The sequence below is a fragment of the Triturus cristatus genome, chromosome 2_1, assembly GCF_964204655.1.
Source record: "Triturus cristatus chromosome 2_1, aTriCri1.1, whole genome shotgun sequence".
NCBI classification, from domain to species: domain Eukaryota; kingdom Metazoa; phylum Chordata; class Amphibia; order Caudata; family Salamandridae; genus Triturus; species Triturus cristatus.
The window spans coordinates 674,049,409-674,071,520 of NC_140581.1; the positions used below are offsets into that span (position 1 = coordinate 674,049,409).

Below are 22,112 nucleotides of genomic sequence, written 5' to 3' on the forward strand. Positions count from 1 at the left end.
TTAACATCAATCATATCACCCTTAAAATTGGGTTTTTTTTTACCGCTGCAGCACCTGAAATCTTACGGGGATGCGCTTATGGGCCTGAAGTGGACATGTGGTCTGTGGGGATTATCACCTACATTTTGTAAGTCTGTAAGAAAATTCAAAGTTAATTATGTCTATTTGTTACAGTTGATGTTTGCATCATGATTACATTCAAACTTATCATGAAGTGAAATGCAATGCATATTTCTCATCTTACCGCTTTACTCATTGTCTTTCAACTTGTATTTTGCTGAGTTCCTCGTGGTTCTGCAATCAGCCCCACACTTTTCAAACTATTTATATACTATTTGTATATCTATACTTACCTTAGTCTAAAATATCTACTATGATTTGATAACGCAGAAATTCTTGTGCTTATGGATATGAACAAATAAGAGGCCAAAATGCTCTTTCACAACTGATTGTCAGCTGTTGTTGAATTTATTGAGAAACTTTGAATTTATGCAACATCCTTGCTCAAACTTGATGAAGGATAAACCATCAGGACTCAATACTGCTGCCCAGTTTCTTTGAGCAATTTCCAAATGCTTGTGGACAAGGTTAAGAATTTGGATTTCTCAATCAACAGCAAACTATCGTTTGTCCTCCAGTTAAAACGGGTAACGTCTACCTTTGCATACTCCTTAGGAGAAATTCTTCCTCTCATTCCTGTGGAGTATATGTTTACGATGATGTAGAAGAGTATCTCCACTATGTTCACTTTGGGAATATACTGTACATAAGGTTACCTCAATACTTGATGATTTGACTTCTGATTCAAAATATGAAGCCAGGTTGAAACTTTGGCTATCTGAGATTTCACTTTATTGGCCACATCAACGACCAACTGGCTCACAAAGCATTCTCAGTAATGAATTGCATCTTACTGCAGGCTTAGGTGTGACTTAGTCATACATTTCCAGGAGTATGAAATGCTTTCTTGTAATCCGAAGTCACAAAACCTTTTTTTCAAGAGTAAACATGTCTCATTCCTGGATGTTCATCAGTAAGTCACATCTTAGGGGCCAATTCCATTGTCGGACGGACTGGAGTCCGCCCGACATCGGTTGGGAACTGGAACCGAATGACCTCCTGTCGTCGGTTCCAGCCCAGCAAGTAGGATGTGACTGAACCCTGTTCGGTCGCAAACCTATACTTTACAATGGCAGCATGCATTCCAAATGGAATGCGTGCTCTCATTGTAAAGAGCAGGGGTGCAGTTCATCCCTGCACCCGGTGGCAGGCACCTCAAAGTGCCTTCCACCGGGTGCAGGGGTCAACAAGGGAGCACCACAGGTCATTGCCATTTAGCAGCCTTGCACCCATGGGGGCTCTACAGGAAGCCCCCAAAGACAGATTCCCAAAGCCTTTCTGTGTCGGAAAGGCCGTCACAGAAAGGCTTTTGGAATCTACCATCGTAATCCCTCGGATGGAAAAGCCGGCCAAGGGATTACAGATGGCTTTCCGGATGGCGGACGGGCTCTCCAAGCCCGTCGGAGGCCATTCTGAAATCCGATTCGGATTCACTTCCGACCGACCCCAGCAAAATGGGTTGGTCAGGAAGAAATCTGACCAGCTGATTAGGATGCGGCTGAAGGGCTCCAAACAATGGTCGGAGCCGTTTCAGCCCGCATCGTGATCGGGCCCTTAGTCTGAATTAAGACACATCTACTCACAAGAAAGTGCATCAAGCCTGGAAATCCAGGAGTAATACACAATCATAACAAGAGTAAGATACCACGACTCACAGGAAAATATTTGTGAATTGGGCACCATAGGTGCAGTACAATTGTCCAATGTGCAGCCAAAAGCTGTGAGAAACACTGCCACTGTCTGTGGTATGCTTACGTATGTTTGAACAATTTGTTATGATAAACGCTCTCACCATCTACATTGTTGAAACATATCAGCAATGGTGAGTGTATTATTTCTCTCACTTTTTCTTCCTGCAGATTAAAAATTCAAGTGCACTTTATTGATATAACAAGTTCAGTGTTCCCACAGATGCATGCCAAAGGAGCACTCTTTTTTCACTCCACGTTTGAGATTCATAACTTAGGTATGCATATAAACATGAATGCAGAACAGAAAACATGTTTCACTGACATTTGTATATCTTGAACAATGCAGGAGAAAATATCTCACATTTTCAATTTCTCATTTCACTCTGGATGTCTGTTTGTATTGACCTGTTTCAGTCTTCGGTTTGAGGGCGCTACATTTGGCTTTGATTAGTGTTGGTCTTTGTTTATATATGCCTGATGTGAGGCATTATGTTTGCTGAGCTGCTGTTCCTGTGCAGGAATCTTTGTTTTTCTAGTTTGGTATGCATTTCCTTGGATTGCTTACATGTTTTGGGTCTGGCCTACTCATGAGATGAGAAAACGATATCAGGTCTTCACTGCTCATGGTCACATCGCCTCTCTGTGTTGCCTTATAGTACTCATGGCTTTTTTGTTGTTTCGTTTTTCATTATAAGCCATGTGTTGTGATGCGTTTGTGCCACTTTTATTCAGATTGAAACATTTAATTGTCTCTTTAACATATAGGAAGAGGAAATAATTTTCCAGTTCTACCTGGCAACCATTATTTGGGGTGTCTCTGTGCACACTTCCTTTATTTTTGCTGAACTTTATGGGAGGTGATTCTACACGTGTTTTGTTTTAGTCTGTGTAGTTGTGCATCACTGCTCTTCCCCGGTCCTTAGTCTCAGGTGACAAAATTGACAGAATTAAGATAGGTTGCACATGTCTGATGGTTTTCAAAGCATGGACTACATACAGTAGATTTGCCTGTAGAAATCTCAAGCCAGTTTAAAACACATCGTACCCAATGCACAAAAGTTTTTCTATGAGCAGTTGTGTTTTATTCTGGTTTTAGGGTTACTTTCAAGGATTAAGGCATGCTTACTGATGGGTCCAATTCACAAAGTCTTTTTTCAGTGAGTAAGCAATTCTCACTCCTGGAAATTCGTGAGTAACTAACATCTATGCCTGGAATAAGACACATATAAGCAAATATAATCCTAGAATTGTGATGCCTAAAAATGCACTAGTAATTTACACTTAAGACATGAGTAAAAAGTAACTACTTACTAAAACATATTGTGAATTAGGCCACTAGAGGCTACCTGTATGGTGTTGGGTATTCTCTATTGCTGTACTATTGATGCAAATTTGATTACTTTTATTTTAATTTGTGGAAGGCTATGAAATGAAAATTAAATTTAAAGAGCCCTCTACTACCCTGGGGTGTCTAGGCGCTATAGCTCTGAGATACTGATCACAGTCTAAGCAGACAACTAGAGATGAGAAAGAAACAGAGGTTTAACTGTTGAAAAGCTATGTTTTAAGAGTTTTCTGGAAAGAAAACAGTTCTGTTTGTTTCATAAGATTGGAAGGCATCGAATTTCAAAGCCTAGCAGTACAGGTTATGAAGCTCTGCCCCCTCAGTTAGATCTTTTAAATGTGGGTACTGCTAAATTTTGAGCTGACGCTGATCTAAGTGATCTACTGGGGGTGCACCATTGGAAGTGTTGTTTAAGGTACTTGGGCCTCACCCCGTGCAGGGCCTTGAAGTCTGTGCATTTTTTTTAATGGGAAGTCAGTGGAGCTCGAAGAGGCCCTGAGAAACAGATTGGAACTGGGGTATACCCGGGAGTAGTCGTGCTGCAGCATTCTGAAGAATTTGCAGTTTTTGTAGGCATCTTTTCTGGATGTCGGTAAACAAGGGATTGCAATAATCAATTTTGGTAATAATCAGAGTGGAGACTACATTTTTCCGTATATTGCATGAGATTTGAATGGAAGAATTTTACTTAGTGTCTTAAGCATGATAAAAGACAAAGAAGTAATAGCATTGATATGCACATCAAAAGAAAGATTGCTATCAAAGAGCACCCCTAAGTTCTTGGCCTTGTAGACGGGGGAGGGAGGCTCTCCAAAATCCTGTGGCCACCACCGAGGAGACCAAAAAGATGTATTCCTGCAAAACAGTAGCACCTTGGTTTTACACAAGTTCAATTTGAGATAGTTACAGGACATCCAGTTCCCAAACTGGAGCAAGCAATCATGGAATCTGGAAGCGGTGTCATTTAGATTACTAGCCACTGACACCTTTATCTGGGTGTCGTCTGTGTAGGACACCACTGCAAAGCCAAAAGATGTAATCAAATCAGCCATGGGGGTCACGTAAATATTGAAGAGGGAAGGGCTCAATAAAGAGCTCTGCAGGACCCCACATGGCAGAGAAAAAGAGAGAGGTAAACAATTCCAGGGCAGCAAACTGCTGTTGATCTGAGAAGAAGGATTTCAGAAGCTGAATTGCCCTACCCCTGATACCTACTGAGCAAAGATGGTCTATAAGCAGGCCATGATTAACTGTGTTGAATGCTGCTGAGAGATCCATCAAAATCAGGGCAGCATTCCCACCTGGTGGTTGTACCTTTTCCACATTTACTTTTAGGGTAATTTTCCCATTGGGCTCATTTAATGTGGAAGCCTTCCAGAGCTTTCCTAAGTGAGGGACAGACTCATCAGGTTATCTGCTAGTAGCAAGCATGTTATGTATGTGTCATGCCACAGAAACCCTGGAGTAGGGAAACTCTAGAACATTCTGCTGAGTTTTCACCCATGTCTTAATTCTCGCCAATGCTCAAAGGGGACTGTTCACATGTTGTGACCTTTACCTCACAGCAGATCAATTGGTTTGTTGATGCTATAGGTTTTTTTTAGACGTGTGTAGTTCAGACCAAACTACTAGATAGCTGCAGCCAATCTAAAAATAAAGAAATGCATGCATGAAGTAGGTAGATACCCACAGTACTTTTGTTGATACTGCTGTACCTACCTGGTGGACATCTACTACAAGAGATTCAGCCCTGAAGCTCTGTCAGAGAAGGTGAAAAATATTCAGAATGGAGACTTTGTCACAGCCAGTGAATGGCATGGCAGGTAGGACAGGCCGAACATAGGTGGGGCAAGGTTGCGAGGGCAGGGCAAATATATCATGCTTTTAATGCTTAATTGTTTTCTTTTAGGAGTCTGTGAGTCTGATGACTTGTGTGGTTTTTCAAACATGCTCCCCACACTATAGGTTACCAAGTATCCTACTTGCTTGTGAAATATTCTTCTGGAATGTGATCAATGTGTAAAAAAACATGAATTTTCTACTGTATTTCCAGGAATCACATATTCAGCTTATTTCCACACTGTTTTACCATTCAGTGTAGGTTCCGTGTCACCAAATGTATTACCATTTTGAAACAGTTATTACTGATGTATCACATGACATTATTTTACTAACATTCAATCTTACTTCACCCCATTTCAGCTAATTGTGCATAGTTTGCCACCATTAATGCATATCAATATTCTAACTCTACAATGTTGCATAAATGTGGCATATAGGCATACATATACAGTCTTCAAATGTGTATTTTTCTAAAACTATAATTTCATTTTATTGATATTTCTCCCACATTTTAATTTACAAAGACCCCATACATTTTTTAAAGTATGAAAATATAGCCTTTTTCGCATGTCACTAATCCAGAAAATATATCTCATGCAATGTAAATATAGAGTGCATAAAGACATAAAAATAGGACGCCAAAGGACTTTCCCTGAGGAGAGAGACTCTCTTTTGTAAGGCAACATTTAATAAGCATTTTCCTAGATTAGGCTTTCACATTCTGGCAGGCAGTCATTGTGCTGCCACTTTGCACGTGCTCATGCAAGCTAAGCACAATAGTTTGATCCATTCCCTCTCATGGAGCTTTGCAACAAAGCATGACATGATGAATTAAAAGTACTTTCACGAGCCCACATTTAAAGTGACGGATTATTGCTAGACCAACCTTCATGCTGCAAGCCCTGCAGCCTTGTGGTTTGGGCACATATCTTGCTCACACCTCAGTGGCAGGGCACTTCGGATGCACTATACTTGTGCCCCCCTAAAATATTTTGGGATGCCCTTATATTCAGTGGTCAAGATGCATCAACTAGAGTAACTTTCACATGAGTACAAAAGTCTAATGCCAGGATATTTTTAATCTTTAAATGGTATTCCAAAATGGTTGAGTTGGATTGTGCCGGGAAAATAGTAATACTTTTTTCCAAATGTAAGACATAATATCTGACTCTGGGCATCATGTAGAACATGACGGAAGGGATGCAAAATGGCTGGGATAGCGGAGGTGCACCCTCTATCAGTCAAGCTAAAATCTATCCACCATATTTAGTTTTTTCTGCTGGTATTTTTGGGTTTATTCTCCAAATGTACTTCTGCTGACAAAATTTGGGAAAACAGACAATGGCAGCAGTGCTTAATTTGTGCCGGTGGTTTCCTGTGTTCAGCACCGACACTTATTTTATTTCACAGAGCCAGGTCTATTGAATTTTCCTCCCCTGGGCGGTGGGCCCAGTAATTATTAAAAATAAATGTACCTGTTCCCCTTCGTTTTGTATGTCTGCTTGGTATGGAAGGCAGGCTGGGAAAGTTCAGAAAGAACTTTATGAGATGTTGTGGAGCAAATTAAAAGTGTGTAGCATACTTTTTTATCCGATCGCACTGAACTGAAACCAGCTGAAGCTGGCCATAATACTGTCTTTACGTACTTGTCGATACCAAAGGGGATGATGGACGGAGCATTTGAGCTAACCAAACACTCACCCCCAGTCAACTGATCTGGGTTTAATCCATCATCATTCTTTAGCTCACTCCACCACCCCAGTTCAGACATGGCCATATGCAAATCAGTCTGACCCTGTGCCTCATGGGAACAGTCCAGCCCGAACTGCCAAACCATGTCTTCCCTGGACCGGAAACAAGCATCCTGGGACCGGTTTCAGGTTCATAACCCTCATCAGCCAGGCTATCTTGAATCCAGTGGCAAAGTGAGCAAGGGACCCACGTCTGGGCATACCCTGCCAACTTAGGGCGAACAAAGCGATACCAAAGGGGATGATGGACGGAGCATTTGAGCTAATCAAACACTCACCCCCAGTCAACTGATCTGGGTTTAATCCATCATCATTCTTTAGCTCACTCCAACACCCCAGTTCAGACATGGCCATATGCAAATCAGTCTGACCCTGTGCCTCATGGGAACAGTCCAGCCCGAACTGCCAAACCATGTCTTCCCTGGACCGGAAACAAGCATCCTGGGACCGATTTCAGGTTCATAACCCTCATCAGCCAGGCTATCTTGAATCCAGTGGCAAAGTGAGCAAGGGACCCACGTCTGGGCATACCCTGCCAACTTAGGGCGAACAAAGCGATATCAAAGGGGATGATGGACGGAGCATTTGAGCTAATCAAACACTCACCCCCAGTCAACTGATCTGGGTTTAATCCATCATCATTCTTTAGCTCACTCCACCACCCCAGTTCAGACATGGCCATATGCAAATCAGTCTGACCCTGTGCCTCATGGGAACAGTCCAGCCCGAACTGCCAAACCATGTCTTCCCTGGACCGGAAACAAGCATCCTGGGACCGGTTTCAGGTTCATAACCCTCATCAGCCAAGCTATCTTGAATCCAATGGCAAAGTTAGCAAGGGACCCATGTCTGGGCATACCCTGCCAACTTAGGGCGAACAAAGCGATACCAAAGGGGATGATGGACGGTGCATTTGAGCTAATCAAACACTCACCCCCAGTCAACTGATCTGGGTTTAATCCATCATCATTCTTTAGCTCACTCCAACACCCCAGTTCAGACATGGCCATATGCAAATCAGTCTGACCCTGTGCCTCATGGGAACAGTCCAGCCCGAACTGCCAAACCATGTCTTCCCTGGACCGGAAACAAGCATCCTGGGACTGATTTTAGGTTCATAACCCTCATCAGCCAGGCTATCTTGAATCCAGTGGCAAAGTGAGCAAGGGACCCACGTCTGGGCATACCCTGCCAACTTAGGGCGAACAAAGCGATATCAAAGGGGATGATGGACGGAGCATTTGAGCTAATCAAACACTCACCCCCAGTCAACTGATCTGGGTTTAATCTATCATCATTCTTTAGCTCACTCCACCACCCCAGTTCAGACATGGCCATATGCAAATCAGTCTGACCCTGTGCCTCATGGGAACAGTCCAGCCTGAACTGCCAAACCATGTCTTCCCTGGACCGGAAACAAGCATCCTGGGACCGGTTTCAGGTTCATAACCCTCATCAGCCAAGCTATCTTGAATCCAATGGCAAAGTGAGCAAGGGACCCATGTCTGGGCATACCCTGCCAACTTAGGGCGAACAAAGCGATACCAAAGGGGATGATGGACGGAGCATTTGAGCTAATCAAACACTCACCCCCAGTCAACTGATCTGGGTTTAATCCATCATCATTCTTTAGCTCACTCCACCACCCCAGTTCAGACACGGCCATATGCAAATCAGTCTGACCCTGTGCCTCATGGGAACAGTCCAGGCCGAACTGCCAAACCATGTCTTCCCTGGACCGGAAACAAGCATCCTGGGACCGGTTTCAAGTTCATAACCCTCATCAGCCAGGCTATCTTGAATCCAGTGGCAAAGTGAGCAAGGGACACACGTCTGGGCATAGCCTGCCAACTTAGGGCGAACAAAGCGATACCAAAGGGGATGATGGACGGAGCATTTGAGCTAATCAAACACTCACCCCCAGTCAACTGATCTGGGTTTAATCCATCATCATTCTTTAGCTCACTCCATCACCCCAATTCAGACATGGCCATATGCAAATCAGTCTGACCCTGTGCCTCATAGGAACAGTCCAGCCCGAACTGCCAAACCATGTCTTCCCTGCACCGGAAACAAGCATCCTGGGACCGGTTTCAGGTTCATAACCCTCATCAGCCAGGCTATCTTTAATCCAGTGGCAAAGTGAGCAAGGGACCCACGTCTGGGCATACCCTGCCAACTTAGGGCAAACAAAGCGATACCAAAGGGGATGATGGACGGAGCATTTGACCTAATCAAACACTCACCCCCCAGTCAACTGATCCGGGTTTAATCCATCAACATTCTTTAGCTCACTCCACCACCCCAGTTCAGACATGGCCATATGCAAATCAGTCTGACCCTATGCCTCATGGGAACAGTCCAGGCCGAACTGCCAAACCATGTCTTCCCTGGACGGAAACAAGCATCCTGGGATCGGTTTCAGGTTCATAACCCTCATCAGCCAGGCTATCTTGAATCCAGAGGCAAAGTGAGCAAGGGACCCACGTCTGGGCATACCCTGCCAATTTAGGGCGAACAAAGCAATACCAAAGGGGATGTACTTGTGGCCTGGGCCCACCACCAACTACTGTCACTCTAAGACCTTGGTGTGCACGTGCTGCTCTACCCTGCCACTGTATAAAAACTGCCGGCACCCTAATTGCTGTACTGAGTGAGCCTGGCAGTGGCAGCATTACGGGGAGCAGCTGGGCAACAGGATTGGCATGTCAAACTGAACTGTAGACACTGTCACCCGCCTGTGTGGCCTGCACAGATTAGAGTAGGAAACCGATAAGTGCTACGGTAATGTGCTGTGAACAGCCATCATCACATCACCTCTCCTCACTGAGCAGGTAAGTGGAGGTGGATGGGCCCCTGCTGATTCTGTGTATGTGCGTGTGTTTAGAAATTGCTGATTCTGGTGTATGCATGTGTGTTTGCCAATTCTGGGCGCGTGGCAGGTATGTGTTTATCTTGTCATCTACTTTTTTCCAGCACGTTTGTATTTATTATCTTCAGCTTTGAATATACTTTTTTGCAATGGTACTACCCACTTGAATCTTTGTTACACGTAAAGTGCTCTAACGCTTTTGGCCCATTTTCGTAGCTTATAAAGCCGCAAACAATAAAAAAGTAAGTGAGGGCTTCGAAGCCTGCCAAGTATGTGCTAGAGCATGTACTAGAGCAACTGGCTCTAGTCCAGCGCGGGCGCATAAATGAGCCTAACATCATGCCCATTAGAGAAACATTTTGTTGTGCAACTGGCCAGGCTTCTCAAAGCAAGTAAAAGTGGGGATGGCTCCACACTGGAGTACCCACAATATGGGCACAATTTAATTATCGGATCGCTGCACCTGGTTGTCATCAACCTTCTTGAAGCAACAATTAAGACCATACAAAAGGGCAGGCTTGGCCGAGAAACTTTCTCTCCTTGAATGACAAATTACAGTACCACCATACCATTGCGCAAATGGCAGTTGTTAGGAAGAACTAACTAGAAGCTATTTGCTAACAAGGCTAAGGCCTTCATTGTATTTGTAAGGGAAACCCTTTACTTCATTGTCTGTGTCTCCACCCTCCAGCTACAAGAATGGAGGTAATTCATGATCACTGTCCTGGGAATAGCCATCCTCCTCCTTATCTTGTGCCATGCTGAACCATGGTCAACCAAATTTAATCCCAGTTTGCATTTGTAGTAATACTGGAAGCCAAACCTTAAAAAGTGAGATAAACTTGAAAGACTTTGGGGCTTATTATGATGTTGGTCAGTCTTGCCTCCGACCGACACCGTCTCGTTCTTGGGACTGACTGACCGACCTCTGGTCAGTGGTTCCAACCGCCTGATTACAATGCGACCAAACACTGTTTGGTCGGATACTCACATTTCTCTATGGAAGCTTGTGTTATGGCAGTAAACCTGCCGTAATACAGGCTCCCATAAAGAAATGGGGGTATGTGTAAAACCCTGCACCCCAGGGGAACACCCTAGGTACCCCCTCGGCCATCAACTGTAGGCTGCGAAAGGAAGGGGGCCCTGCTAGGGGCACTCAAAGTCACTTTTTGACAGCCTTTCCGTGTCGGGAAGCCTGGCACGGAAAGGCTGTGGAACGCCGATATTGTCATCCCGAGGGCGGAAATGCCGTCCATAAGGGATTACAGTGCAGTTTCAACTGGCCGGAAGACTCAGAGAGCTGGTCTGAACAGCGTCAGAATGACTGACCAGTTTATGCTCCAACCACCGATATTGTAATTCGCTGATCAGACCCCAAACTGACTGTGTCAGTCGGAAAACCTCTGACCGCAGTCGGAAAGCTTCTGACTAGTGGTCGGAGGCTTTCCGACCGACATCGTAAACGGCCCCCACGTGGTGTTTAGAGTGATTGCTGCTTGGGTATGAATTGAAAAAGCCCTGAATTTGGGTGGGCAAAGTATGATCTATTTGGGTTGTAATTAGAGTCATGGCAGTAGATGTGCAGGTGCAGAAATGTCTTTGGTGTAAATAAATATTATGCTTGTTCGCAACTGTGCCTGTTAGATTAATTGACACCACATGTCACACCTGTCTAGTGCTTTTTCTATTACTGTGCTTCCCTAGAATGTCACACACTGGACAGAAGCTACTTTACAAAATCTAAGGACAAAGATGATGGGGAGTCGACTAGCAAAGTTGCTAGAAAAGACTGTTCTCTCAATGAATGAAGGGAACAAGGAGATTATGAAGTGCAAAAGAAAGCTCTAGATGAGAGTGACATCGCTAGTAGCAACAGTGTTATCGCCCCTACTGAAGGAAAGACACAAGATTGTCCCCTTAGAGATGAACAGCATCATACTGTGGAGATGGATACAGAGACAGAAGAAACGCAAAACACTATCAGTTTGGCACATTATCACTTAAACCACATGCAGCCACAGTTTTTGGAAAAGGTGTTCTTCCTAAAGGTTGGAATCATGACTAAAGAAATGTATTTCCAACGTAAGAATCCATGGTCAATTGTTAAAGGCCCTAACCTTGGCTGTTCTATTTGTCGCCAAGTCCATGATTTTGAGGCTGAGAAATCTAGAGGAATGAACTTGTCCAAAGATTGGACTGAGTCTACCGTAAAGGCATATGGCACCAATAAAGACCAGCAGCAGAAATAATTGAGGAAAAAGATTGGCGAACATGCACAAACCAAGGGCCATGTTGCAACTTTAAAGATCTTTGACAACACTAAAAAATATCCCTTATTGCAAGTAACTACAAAAACTCAATCTGTACAAATGCCAGCAACAGCCAGAATATTCTGTATAGCTTATAAGGAAGCAGAGCGGAACAGGCCAGCGTATGGTTTTGAAACAGGGATAGACTGTCACCAGTTGAATGGATTGGATATGGGGTGAATTTTGTTCTCCGTTGTGGCTTGCTCAAACCTACAATGCCACATATCCCCAGAAATGAAAAGGAAGATATTTACCAAAATAATTCAACTTTCCCCAAAAATAAGTATTTTACTGGACAAAGTCAAAGCTTTAAATAGTAAAATGTCTTTAATTGTGGACATGAAAATGCAACTACCTGCCATGGACTCCCTAGCTAATATTTTTGTTGACCTAATTGAACTGAGTGATTTGTCAGCTGAAAGCATAGTAAACAGTTTACTATCTGCACTGATGAAAGATCCAGTTAACATAATTGAGGACATTCTGTCCAAATGCTTGGTTCCAGTTCCCAGTGATGGGGCTTCAGTGATGTTTGGCTGCCACTGTGGTGTTGTAAAGAGGTTGCAAGAACAACTCTCTGCCAATATTGTAGCCTGGCAACGTTCAGCACAACATCTAGAACTTCAAGTTCATGATGTCATGAAAAATGTTGTTGCTACAAATCATTTAAAAAATGTACTTGATAAGCTGTATTCTCTATTTGTCACATCTGTTTAAAACCCTTTGGAGCTACAAGAATGTGCAGAAGCTCTTGACAAACAGCTCTACAGAATAGGTAGTTAGATACTTGTTGGGGTGCATCAAGTTTCAGAACACTGGAGGCTGTTTGCAATGCTTATCCTGCTCTCTACAAGCACTTTATTAGTGCAGCTGATTATGTTTTCTGTGACAGTGCAACATGAAATATGTACGCAGGCCTAGGTAGGCAGTTATCATCTCTACAGTTTGTTGCTAATCTTGGCCTCATGTATGATGCTCTTCAGTAGTTATCACAGTATTGCTTGAGTTACAAAAATGTGACTCTACAATAATTGATGCTCATCAAGCTATTTGTCAACAAATAGCAGTGTTTGAGGCAATGGTAGACCAGCAAGAGAACCATTTCTCACACTGTAAAAAGGCCATAGAAGAAAATACTTTCCAAGGTGTGATGCTGCACACTGGAAAGGCCACTGACAAAATAATTGAAGAGGGAGAGTTTTTTCGCAGAGGTGCAGAAAATCTAAGAAATCGTTTGTGATCTACAGGAGGTACTATTTATACTGACAAAAATGCTGAGTATGATTTACTGATTAGTGAAGTGAACATTTTATGCAAACAGTGCTGGCCTGATGAACTGCCTGCTTTTTATGGTGAAAGTGATATTGAGCCTCTGTGTAAAAGATTCGACATTGGCAATCAAGAAACCATATGTGCTTACAGAATGTATAAGGAATCTGGAGGGAAAGAAATGAAAAGGCAGGTCACTGAGCTTTTGATAGCCTTACACACGAATGCTATCACTACTGCAGAATGTGAGCAAGGCTTTTCTTGAATGAATATTATATGCACATCTACAAGAGCATCACTGCTGACTGAAACAACATCTTCTTGAATGTTTTTAAATCTTGTTGACCTGCCATTTAAGAGATTAACCCTGCCCCCTATGTTCAGTCATGGCTTGCGAAGGAAAAAAGAGTGGACAATGATACTAGTAGTAAAGCAAGAAAAGAAGACTTGGAATGCACACTCAGTTTAGACACTTTGTGGTTATTTCTGAAAAAATAGATGCTAGTCCAGTCCAACCGGCAAACCGTGCGCTATTGCAATTTTTTGAACAAGTAAAAAGGCTAGGCTTTACCGTGTTTGGATATTTAATTATTGCCTAGTTTATATATGTTATTTATTTTTAATTTATAACACTTTATTGACAGTGTCAGTTTAATTAATATTTATAACATTTATGTGTCTTCCTGTTTTGGATGTCATAGTTATTGCTCTCTTCTATATATTCTACTTATTTTGTATTTATAAGACTTTCTTATTTTAGAATGTTTATTTATGTGTGTTTCTCCTTATCTATATTTTATTTTTAGTTATTTTGTCTTTATTTATTTTGTATGGCACTGTGGTGATTTCACACTAACAGGTATGACTTCAGACAAGTTCAAACTGCCCAGCCACTTCCTCTTTTTTTGGAGTAGTTTCTAGGACATTATTTAGCAGATTACATTATTCTGTGCGTTTTGTTAAGTTACAAATCATTCATTAAAAAGTAACAGTTTGAACGTGCCTCTTTTTTGATCTCTGTGTGATACAGAACTACATTTGGAAACAGCAGTTAAGTTCCATGTTTTCTAATTAATACACTTATATTGCTCCAGGGGGAGTGAGTAAAAGTAACAAGTCCAATTGGTAATAATCTTTTTTATTGTCTCTCTAACTGAATCGCTTTGAGGGTATACTCAACGAACCAAACCCCTTCGGCCACTAGAAGTGACAATTGGCTAATTTACGTGTATTGTATGATTTTATTCAATTTGTGTTTTCACAGTGTTTTTAGAGCATTTGGGTTTATTTTGTCACATAAGATATGTAGAAGTTGTATCTTTGAACCTGTGACACATAATTAAGACTCTGCTAAAAGTGACATCATAAAGCACCTTTGCACATACCCCAGTATTGTCCTTACCCCAAGTCAGTACATAGACAACTGGAAAAGGACCTGTGTCCCCTTTCAGTCCATTAGTAATTTAGATAAATGTATGCCAAAATTGTGCTCTAAATGCATTTTTGATTTCATTTTTTTGGGGGGGAGGGGAGGAACTTCCTATTAAAACTTTACTTGAGGAAGTCTCACTTCTGAAATTCAGATCGGGTATTACATCTGACTTTCAGCAGTGCCAGTTGTGTGTTTTTGCGGCGCCAATAGAGAAGCAGGTGGAGCCAGTGGAAGAAGTGGGTGGAGCCGGGGAAAGTGGGTATACCCTCCTAAAAATCATGTTGGGCACCTGCATTCAATATTTTACAAATTAAGCACAGAATTGCAGCCAGCTGGCCACACCACAACTTCATGGCAGACAGGTTGCCATTTTTTTTTTAATCAAATCTCCCTAAAACAGTGCATTTTTTGTCTGGAAAATGAAGGATGTCCCTTATGTGCTATGAGTTTTTCTCAGCACTTTTTCTCCCTGCTAGTTCCTGCCATACTGTGCATGACCGTGTTCGACAAAAAAAAGACTGACATAGCTTTGTAAAGTCTGCCTCAAATAGGATACTACTAACATGCTGCAAAATGCTATTCACTAACCTACGTGCAGGGGTTTTACCTCTGCCTTGCCTATCTTTTATGTGCAGAGATCTCCCCCTGACTTCTCGGATCTCCACACACATAGGTATACATTTTAGTAGTAAATGTGGTAGGGACAGGTAAGTGACTGGAAAAATGAGGAATACTTACTACTAAATACTAAAGTAGAGGGATTTTGCGAGGAGTAAGGAGGTGTTAAGGGAGGGCTATGGTGTGGTTTAATAAGGGGCAGACACCCACCCAGAAAAGAGTAGTCCCATTGTTATTCACAAACTACACTACTGTAGTTTTGACAGTCAAAAATCACCCAAAAGAGTTTTAATATAGTTAAGCCTAGAACTGGAGTAAGTCCAGCTCAACCCTTGGTCACTGACAGGTAATGCAACACCCTCCCTTAGAAAATGATTAGGGTAGGGTCTCAAAATAAAACCCCATAGGAAAAAATGTTAACATAAATCAATACATTGTTACTTTTTAAAATATAAATGAATGTATTTTACTGTTTAATATATACACTTTAAATGATCAATAAATATTATTTTACCTAAAAAGTAACACCTTTTTTTAATTTAGAAAAAAATATAACCTTTAAAAAACTTTAAATTAACTCTGTACACCAATGTTAGTACCTTTTGATATATAATTAATAAACATACAAATTTTAATTTAGGTGGGTGTTATTATTTAAAATAAATCTTTAACGTTGTTTTATTTAATTTAATATACTTACATTAATTAAATACATTTTTATTTTAAAATGTTAATAGTGCTGTAGCATTTTTTTTAAATTAATCTACATTTAAAATACAAATATAAAATTATGTTAAATTAACGTTCAACTTGTAAATATTTTAAATACGTTTTGAAACTTTAATTTACTTTTTTAGATTACCCTATACTTTACCTTAGGGAGATATTCGCCCTGATTGCAAAGGTCTCTGCCAAGTATAGAGAATGTAAAATACATTTGTTAAGTCACTACTGGCAATAACATTACGGTGATATATGATGTTTTATTGATTCATGTAAGTCTACACTTTTGAGTGACTTTACTCTCCTTAATGGTGACTAGCCAAACGTAGTAAAGTTTCTCAAAAGTTTAATAGTAAACTTACATGTGTAGGTTCACTCAGAAGTACGATTACCTTGCCCTTCATGTCATCAAGTGGACCTGCGAATCCCATAGTGTTTGCAACATTACAGCCAGCTTTGGCTGGGTGGACCAGGCACCCAGCCTTTTTTAGGCAATATTCCTTTATCAAATGCTCTAAATGACCCCTTTTGGGACTCATTTCAAACTTCTTTGTCTGTACTGCTTGGGAAGCTGTTTTTCATCCATTGTACTTCCACAACACAATTCTGTTCAAGACTAGATTATTCACTTTGAAGCATTCTGGCAAGCTGTACAGAGTGCAAGGGGTATTTAGGGTTCCCCTACCTTATCTGATTACAGTAGTTCAGGTGAGAGTGCCAGTGGAAAGAGCCACTGTGAATGGGAATGTGATAGAAAAGACACTGCCTATTTTAACCTTCATAACAGGGAGAAGTAATTCCTCTTAACTGTTCATTCTTGAGGAGGCCATGACCTCCTGGAGTCCACGATAAGGCCCAGGTTTGAAAGTACTGGCCCATTAATACAGATGGGTACATGCATATAAGCGCTCCCTTGCCATGACAGCCCCAAACGCAACTCTTTTGCTGCAACTTATCTACTTTAGGCCAGACCTGAATGGCCAATGAACTCAGTGAGAGGACTGGAAAGGTGTGACCTTCCTTCGACTTTTGGATATTGTCAAGTTGGGTTGTAACCTCAGATCCCATCTCTCCTGCAATGAATGCATGAGTAAAAGATAGACACTGGAAAATGTTCCAGAGATGAGTGCACTTTGCGAGACCCCAGAAAGATTTGAGACTGTGTCCGAAATGAATGGACCCAGTTTGACAGCTTGAGATTTGATATATCAGTTAAAGACGAACACCTGACAATTTTAGGTGCAGCATTTGGTCACAGAAGGCAGTCCAATAAAAAGAATAGGTAGTCCCCGGTATTAAATGTAATGCTTAGACCTGGTAGATCTAAGAACCTTTGCTTGACTGTCGCGTATCACTATGATTATAAGTAAATCAGCCAAGCATACATTCGTCATTTGCCCTGTTCTAGCTTGATTTATAGTTTTCATGCTTTAATCTAAATCAGAATTTATTATACCACAGCATGCTGTCCCTTTTAGTGCGGGCATGTTGAGGGGGCATGCAGTGCACGTTGCAATGGTGAACAATCCCTTATCATGTGCACCTGTACAGGCGTCCACACACATGTTCAGGGGTTTCATGGCAGTGGCTGTAAGTGAGAGCTACAGAGGGCTTGATGACTGAGGGGTTCTCACAACCCAGACATGGGTATATGTTAGAGGACATCATACAATGTAGAGCAGACCACAGTGGATTGCATTAGGAGTGCCCCAGTAACATGCCCTTCCACGCGGCCCAGCAGATTTACTAATAATCTGGTCGGAGTTACTGAGGATTCATAATTGAATTATCCCTCGTGGCAAAACAATTCTTAGCTCCAAGTTATTTCTCAGACTGGAAACACCTTACTTCACTAAAAAGTCCACTCCACATCACTCGTTTCTAGAAAGTGCACACAAAATCTGCAATGACTTAACCACTTAAATTAAGTTGGCCAAATCGTTTCCAGTCTTCAAACAAAAACCAAAAAAACACCTGCTGGCCAAACACCTAGCAGAATGGAGATCGTGACTCCCACATGCTATGGCAATGCAACATGGACCAGCTGGCAGATTTAATGTGTAAATAATGCCTCTAACTACTGTCAACTACTTTACACCCTTCCGGTGACCGGGCACCTTGAACAGATCTAATCATATGTTTTATCATTCATGTTAACTTGTCCTCTTCAAAAAGATCTTACAAAAGCTCTCAAAATTCTTAAATCCTACACCCCCACAACTTTTATTCTACTTTTGTCAATCACCTCCTCCTCAGAGGGATCCTGCGAAAATATGACCATCACCAGAGACAGACTTTTAGATTATCCAGCTCTGCCTCCCTCTCAAGATTACAAAATGAAAAGACCTCTCCAAAATAACAATGCCCTAAAAACCACAAAATGTTCTTCTTATCAAGCTCTTAACAAGACAGAAAAACAACAGGCCACAAATAGAATGCACTCCTTAAGTCTCATCATTAAATAATTAATCAGGACCCTGTATAATTTAATCAATTCGCACTTCAGTGAATACCTCATCCTCCCTCTCTGGTCCTTTGTGAATACCTCAATAACATCTCCACTAACCAAATCTTCAGAATTAAATAATACAGTACCCTGCACCTGACTGCATTCATGCCATCATCTCTTTGATCACTCCCCACCTTCTTCTCTGCCTGCTGAGTTCTGTTTGCCTCAAGTTTTAACAATTCAAACTGCAATCCTCCTTCACACCCTTACATTCTATAAACCCCTGAAGATGCCCTCAAACCAACCTCACTGAAGAGTGTGGATAATTACTATTCTTGTTATCCCTGGCAACCTCATCAACAGCTCCATCTCCACCACTTTGACCAAACAATTCACATTGTCAGTCGTAGCCTATTTATTCAGTATTTCTTCATTAACCCCATGTCATTATGCCCTGATGCAAGTTGATACCAACCAGAAGCTACTCATCAACCAAGAGCCGTGCTGATCTCTAACAGAGAATGACTAACACAATCACAATCTTCAACAAGAACTAACAACATATATGATCTCTTCTTAGATACTGATTTATATGTGACTAGCGTGCAACTTTTCTTATGATGTAACTTTTGTAGAGCGCTCTGATACCCTCATCGGGTCTAGTCCGCGCTATAGAAAACTCTATAAATAAATAAAGAAAGAAAGAAACTGTTGCTCCACCATTGGCCTACAGTGGAGAAGAAATACTTCAGGAGCAGCTGTCGTCTTGTTTCAGCTTTGAAACCTAGTACGTTCTTGAACAATGATTCCTATCCAACCAGGATACCCAGCCAACAGTGATCTCAGTATGGTTTGACAGTATGGCTATAGCATCTTAGACATAATCATTCTCCTGAAGAAACCCTCTGCCGTACATATGCTCTGGCAACTGAATTGTGGTCTACCTTGACAATGACCTTGATTAACACTCACAATAAACCTCTCATCTGAGAGGTGCCCCCACATAAATCCTAAGATTCACGCAGATGGAAGTGTGCTCTCAGGAAACATCACGCTTGATCATGTAGACTCAAACTTTCTGACCACTTCACGGCGTGACACACAGAGCAGCGTCTTAGTATTATAGGACTCGGTCGGGTTCATTATGTCAACCTTTGAAGTTTCAATTTATGAGTCGTGCATTTGTAGCAGTATCTTGCAAACTACGCACATACCCCCGTATCAGGCCCAAACCACTGCAATACCTTATGGCTTTGGAGTGAGTGTATGGCTGCAATGTAGACACAATACCTGCACTTTGAAATAAAGTTGTTTAATAAAGTACCAGTAAAGCAGTTCTTTAAATACTCAAAGATTAATTTACAGGTTTAGAGGAGGTTTTGGATACGTTCACGTGGGCGAAGCCAATGCTAACCGTCTGGAAATAGTGAGTACCATATGGGGCTCCTTATCCAACTTGCAGAAACCACGATTTTATCCAGCTACAACAGTTTCTTGAGCTAATACCTGGTGAGTGTCTCCGTACAGTGTTACCACAGTGTCAGGGCATAACCCAGTATAGTGTTATCTAAGTCTCAGGAGCTAGGCTCACTACACTGTTACCACATTGTTAGTGGACACGCCCAGTACAGTGTTACCACAGTGTTAGTGAACAGCCCTATTGTTGGTGCCGTTTGAATGAATTATATTAGCAGCATTGGTGTAACGCTTTTTACTGCCCTCATATCAAGGGGCTGTAGGAAGTGTGTAACAGTTGTTATCAAACTTACTTGGTACCCATCTTTCAACCTTGGGCACAGTTACTTGAACCTCTGACCTGCAGGTTGTACAAGCTGTACATGCTAGTCATCATGTAGTGTAATCCACACTTGAATTAAAGAACCAGCCCACTCCTCTCACTGCCCTAGGTTCCGGAACAGGTCCCACAGGTGGTTACATCCTTCCAGACTGTGAAGTCTGGCTTCCCATTCAAAGGTCAGAGATGAATTTCTGTAAATTTGGATAAAGTTTGGGATTGGGATTCAGACCAACCAGTCTGTTTCTGAGGCATCGTGATCATCAGCACTTAAGGTGTATGTGTATTAGTTCTCCGCCTGTTGCAGGCAGGGTGTGTTCCATGCTAGAGAAGCTCCATGTTTTATGCGGAGCCTAAAGCAAGATAACCTGTGATTCTCATCTCTCCCTCACACTTCCACTATCTCCTCTCATCTTGAAATCCCACTGCCCCCTCTCATTACTCCCTTTCTCCTCTCTATACTGCCTGCTCACACATACTAAGCTCAGTTTCTTTCCCATGCCTTTTCAAGGTTTCCGTTCCTCAAATGCACACTCTCCTCTTCTCCTTAGGGTGTCTTCCGCGTACACAGGTGCACCCTCTTTATACATCTGTGGTCTGCTCTCCCTTCTTTCTCTCTTTCTCACACACCCTTTCTGCTCCTCTGTCTCGAGTGCTCACTCACCACTTCCTGCACAAACTACCTATCCCTCTCTATCTTCCTTTCTATCTGTAGTGTGTAGCTCTTTCCCATATCTATTCACTATGCCACATAATTCCACTGAACAAATACACTCTACACCACACAATTCCACAACTAACAATTCCAATTCAACCCACATAACTCCACTCCACACACGTATATCCACTACACTCCAAACCAAAACACATAGGGGCAGATTTACAAGCCCCTTGCGACACATTTACGCCGCCGTTGCGTCACTTCTGTGACGCAGCGGTGGCGTAAACCATGCGCCATGTTGCGCCTTATTTACAACGTGACGCATCTAGGGAGATGCTTCACGTTGTAAAGCCCTGCGCCACATTAAACCTGCGTCAGGTTTAATGTATGCAGGGTGGGCGTTCCATCAGAAAAAGCCTCGGAGAAGTGACGCAGTGAAATCTACAAGATTTCACGGAGTCACTTTTCCCACGCCGCTGCGTCAAAACCCTGCGCCTGCTTGAAGCAGGCGTAAGGCGTGACGCAGCATGTTAGGTATGGGCAGCCCCTGAGCATTGCTGGAGTTGCGTCGCGCTTGCGACACAACTCCAGCAATGCGCCGCCCTTACGCCATCAGATGCGTCACGCATCTGTTTATCCTTTGCACCACGATGCGCCGCATTGTAAATGCGGCGAATCTGTGGTGGCGCAAGGGTAAACTTATGTGACGCATCTTACCTGGTGCATCTCTGCTGATATGCAGGGATGCGCCAGTCCTCGTAAATCTGCCCCATAGTTTAAAAACATTGTCATTTACAACGCCAATAGTTCTAACTCTCCCAAATGCGAGATCTATTGCACTGTAAATGCTTGTTTATTTGATATTTTTGCGGTATGCTCTGGAGAACGTCTGACAGTGCGCTCTTTCTGAGTTTTTATCAAGAAACAATTTTCATTCTTTATTCTTCAGGATGAATATTAAGCAATAAGTCAGAAGTTAGTAGACGCGGTAATGAGGAACACTGCTGAGTTTAGTTAATCTTTTATGTCTATATAAAGACTCGACAATTGGGCCGTGCGAGGCTTAATGGATTTCTTATAATGTATTCACTGACTGCAGTTCTTTAACTGAGAGAAGGCTTGTATATTTTGAAAATGGTAGGATGCTGACCCCTACTGATTATAACATGGATTGTAAATTTGGGGATTTTAATTACAAGCGTTATTAGTCTGAAGCAGAAATGAAAAAGATGTTT

General features: G+C 42.2%; 1 protein-coding gene across 4 annotated transcripts in view; it reads left to right on the forward strand.

Moving 5' to 3' along the window:
• The window catches only part of CAMK4 (calcium/calmodulin dependent protein kinase IV), a 1,094,446-nt gene that overhangs the window by 1,036,089 nt on the left and 36,245 nt on the right, over positions 1–22,112 (forward strand). For all 4 annotated transcript variants that reach the window (XR_014970336.1, XM_085632589.1, XM_085632590.1 and 1 more), the window contains exon 8: positions 52–127. Coding sequence is in view for 3 of the 4 variants with exons in the window: in XM_085632589.1 (XP_085488715.1) it covers positions 52–127 (76 nt within the window). In the remaining variant the exon portion in view is untranslated. The remainder of the gene's footprint in view (positions 1–51; positions 128–22,112) is intronic.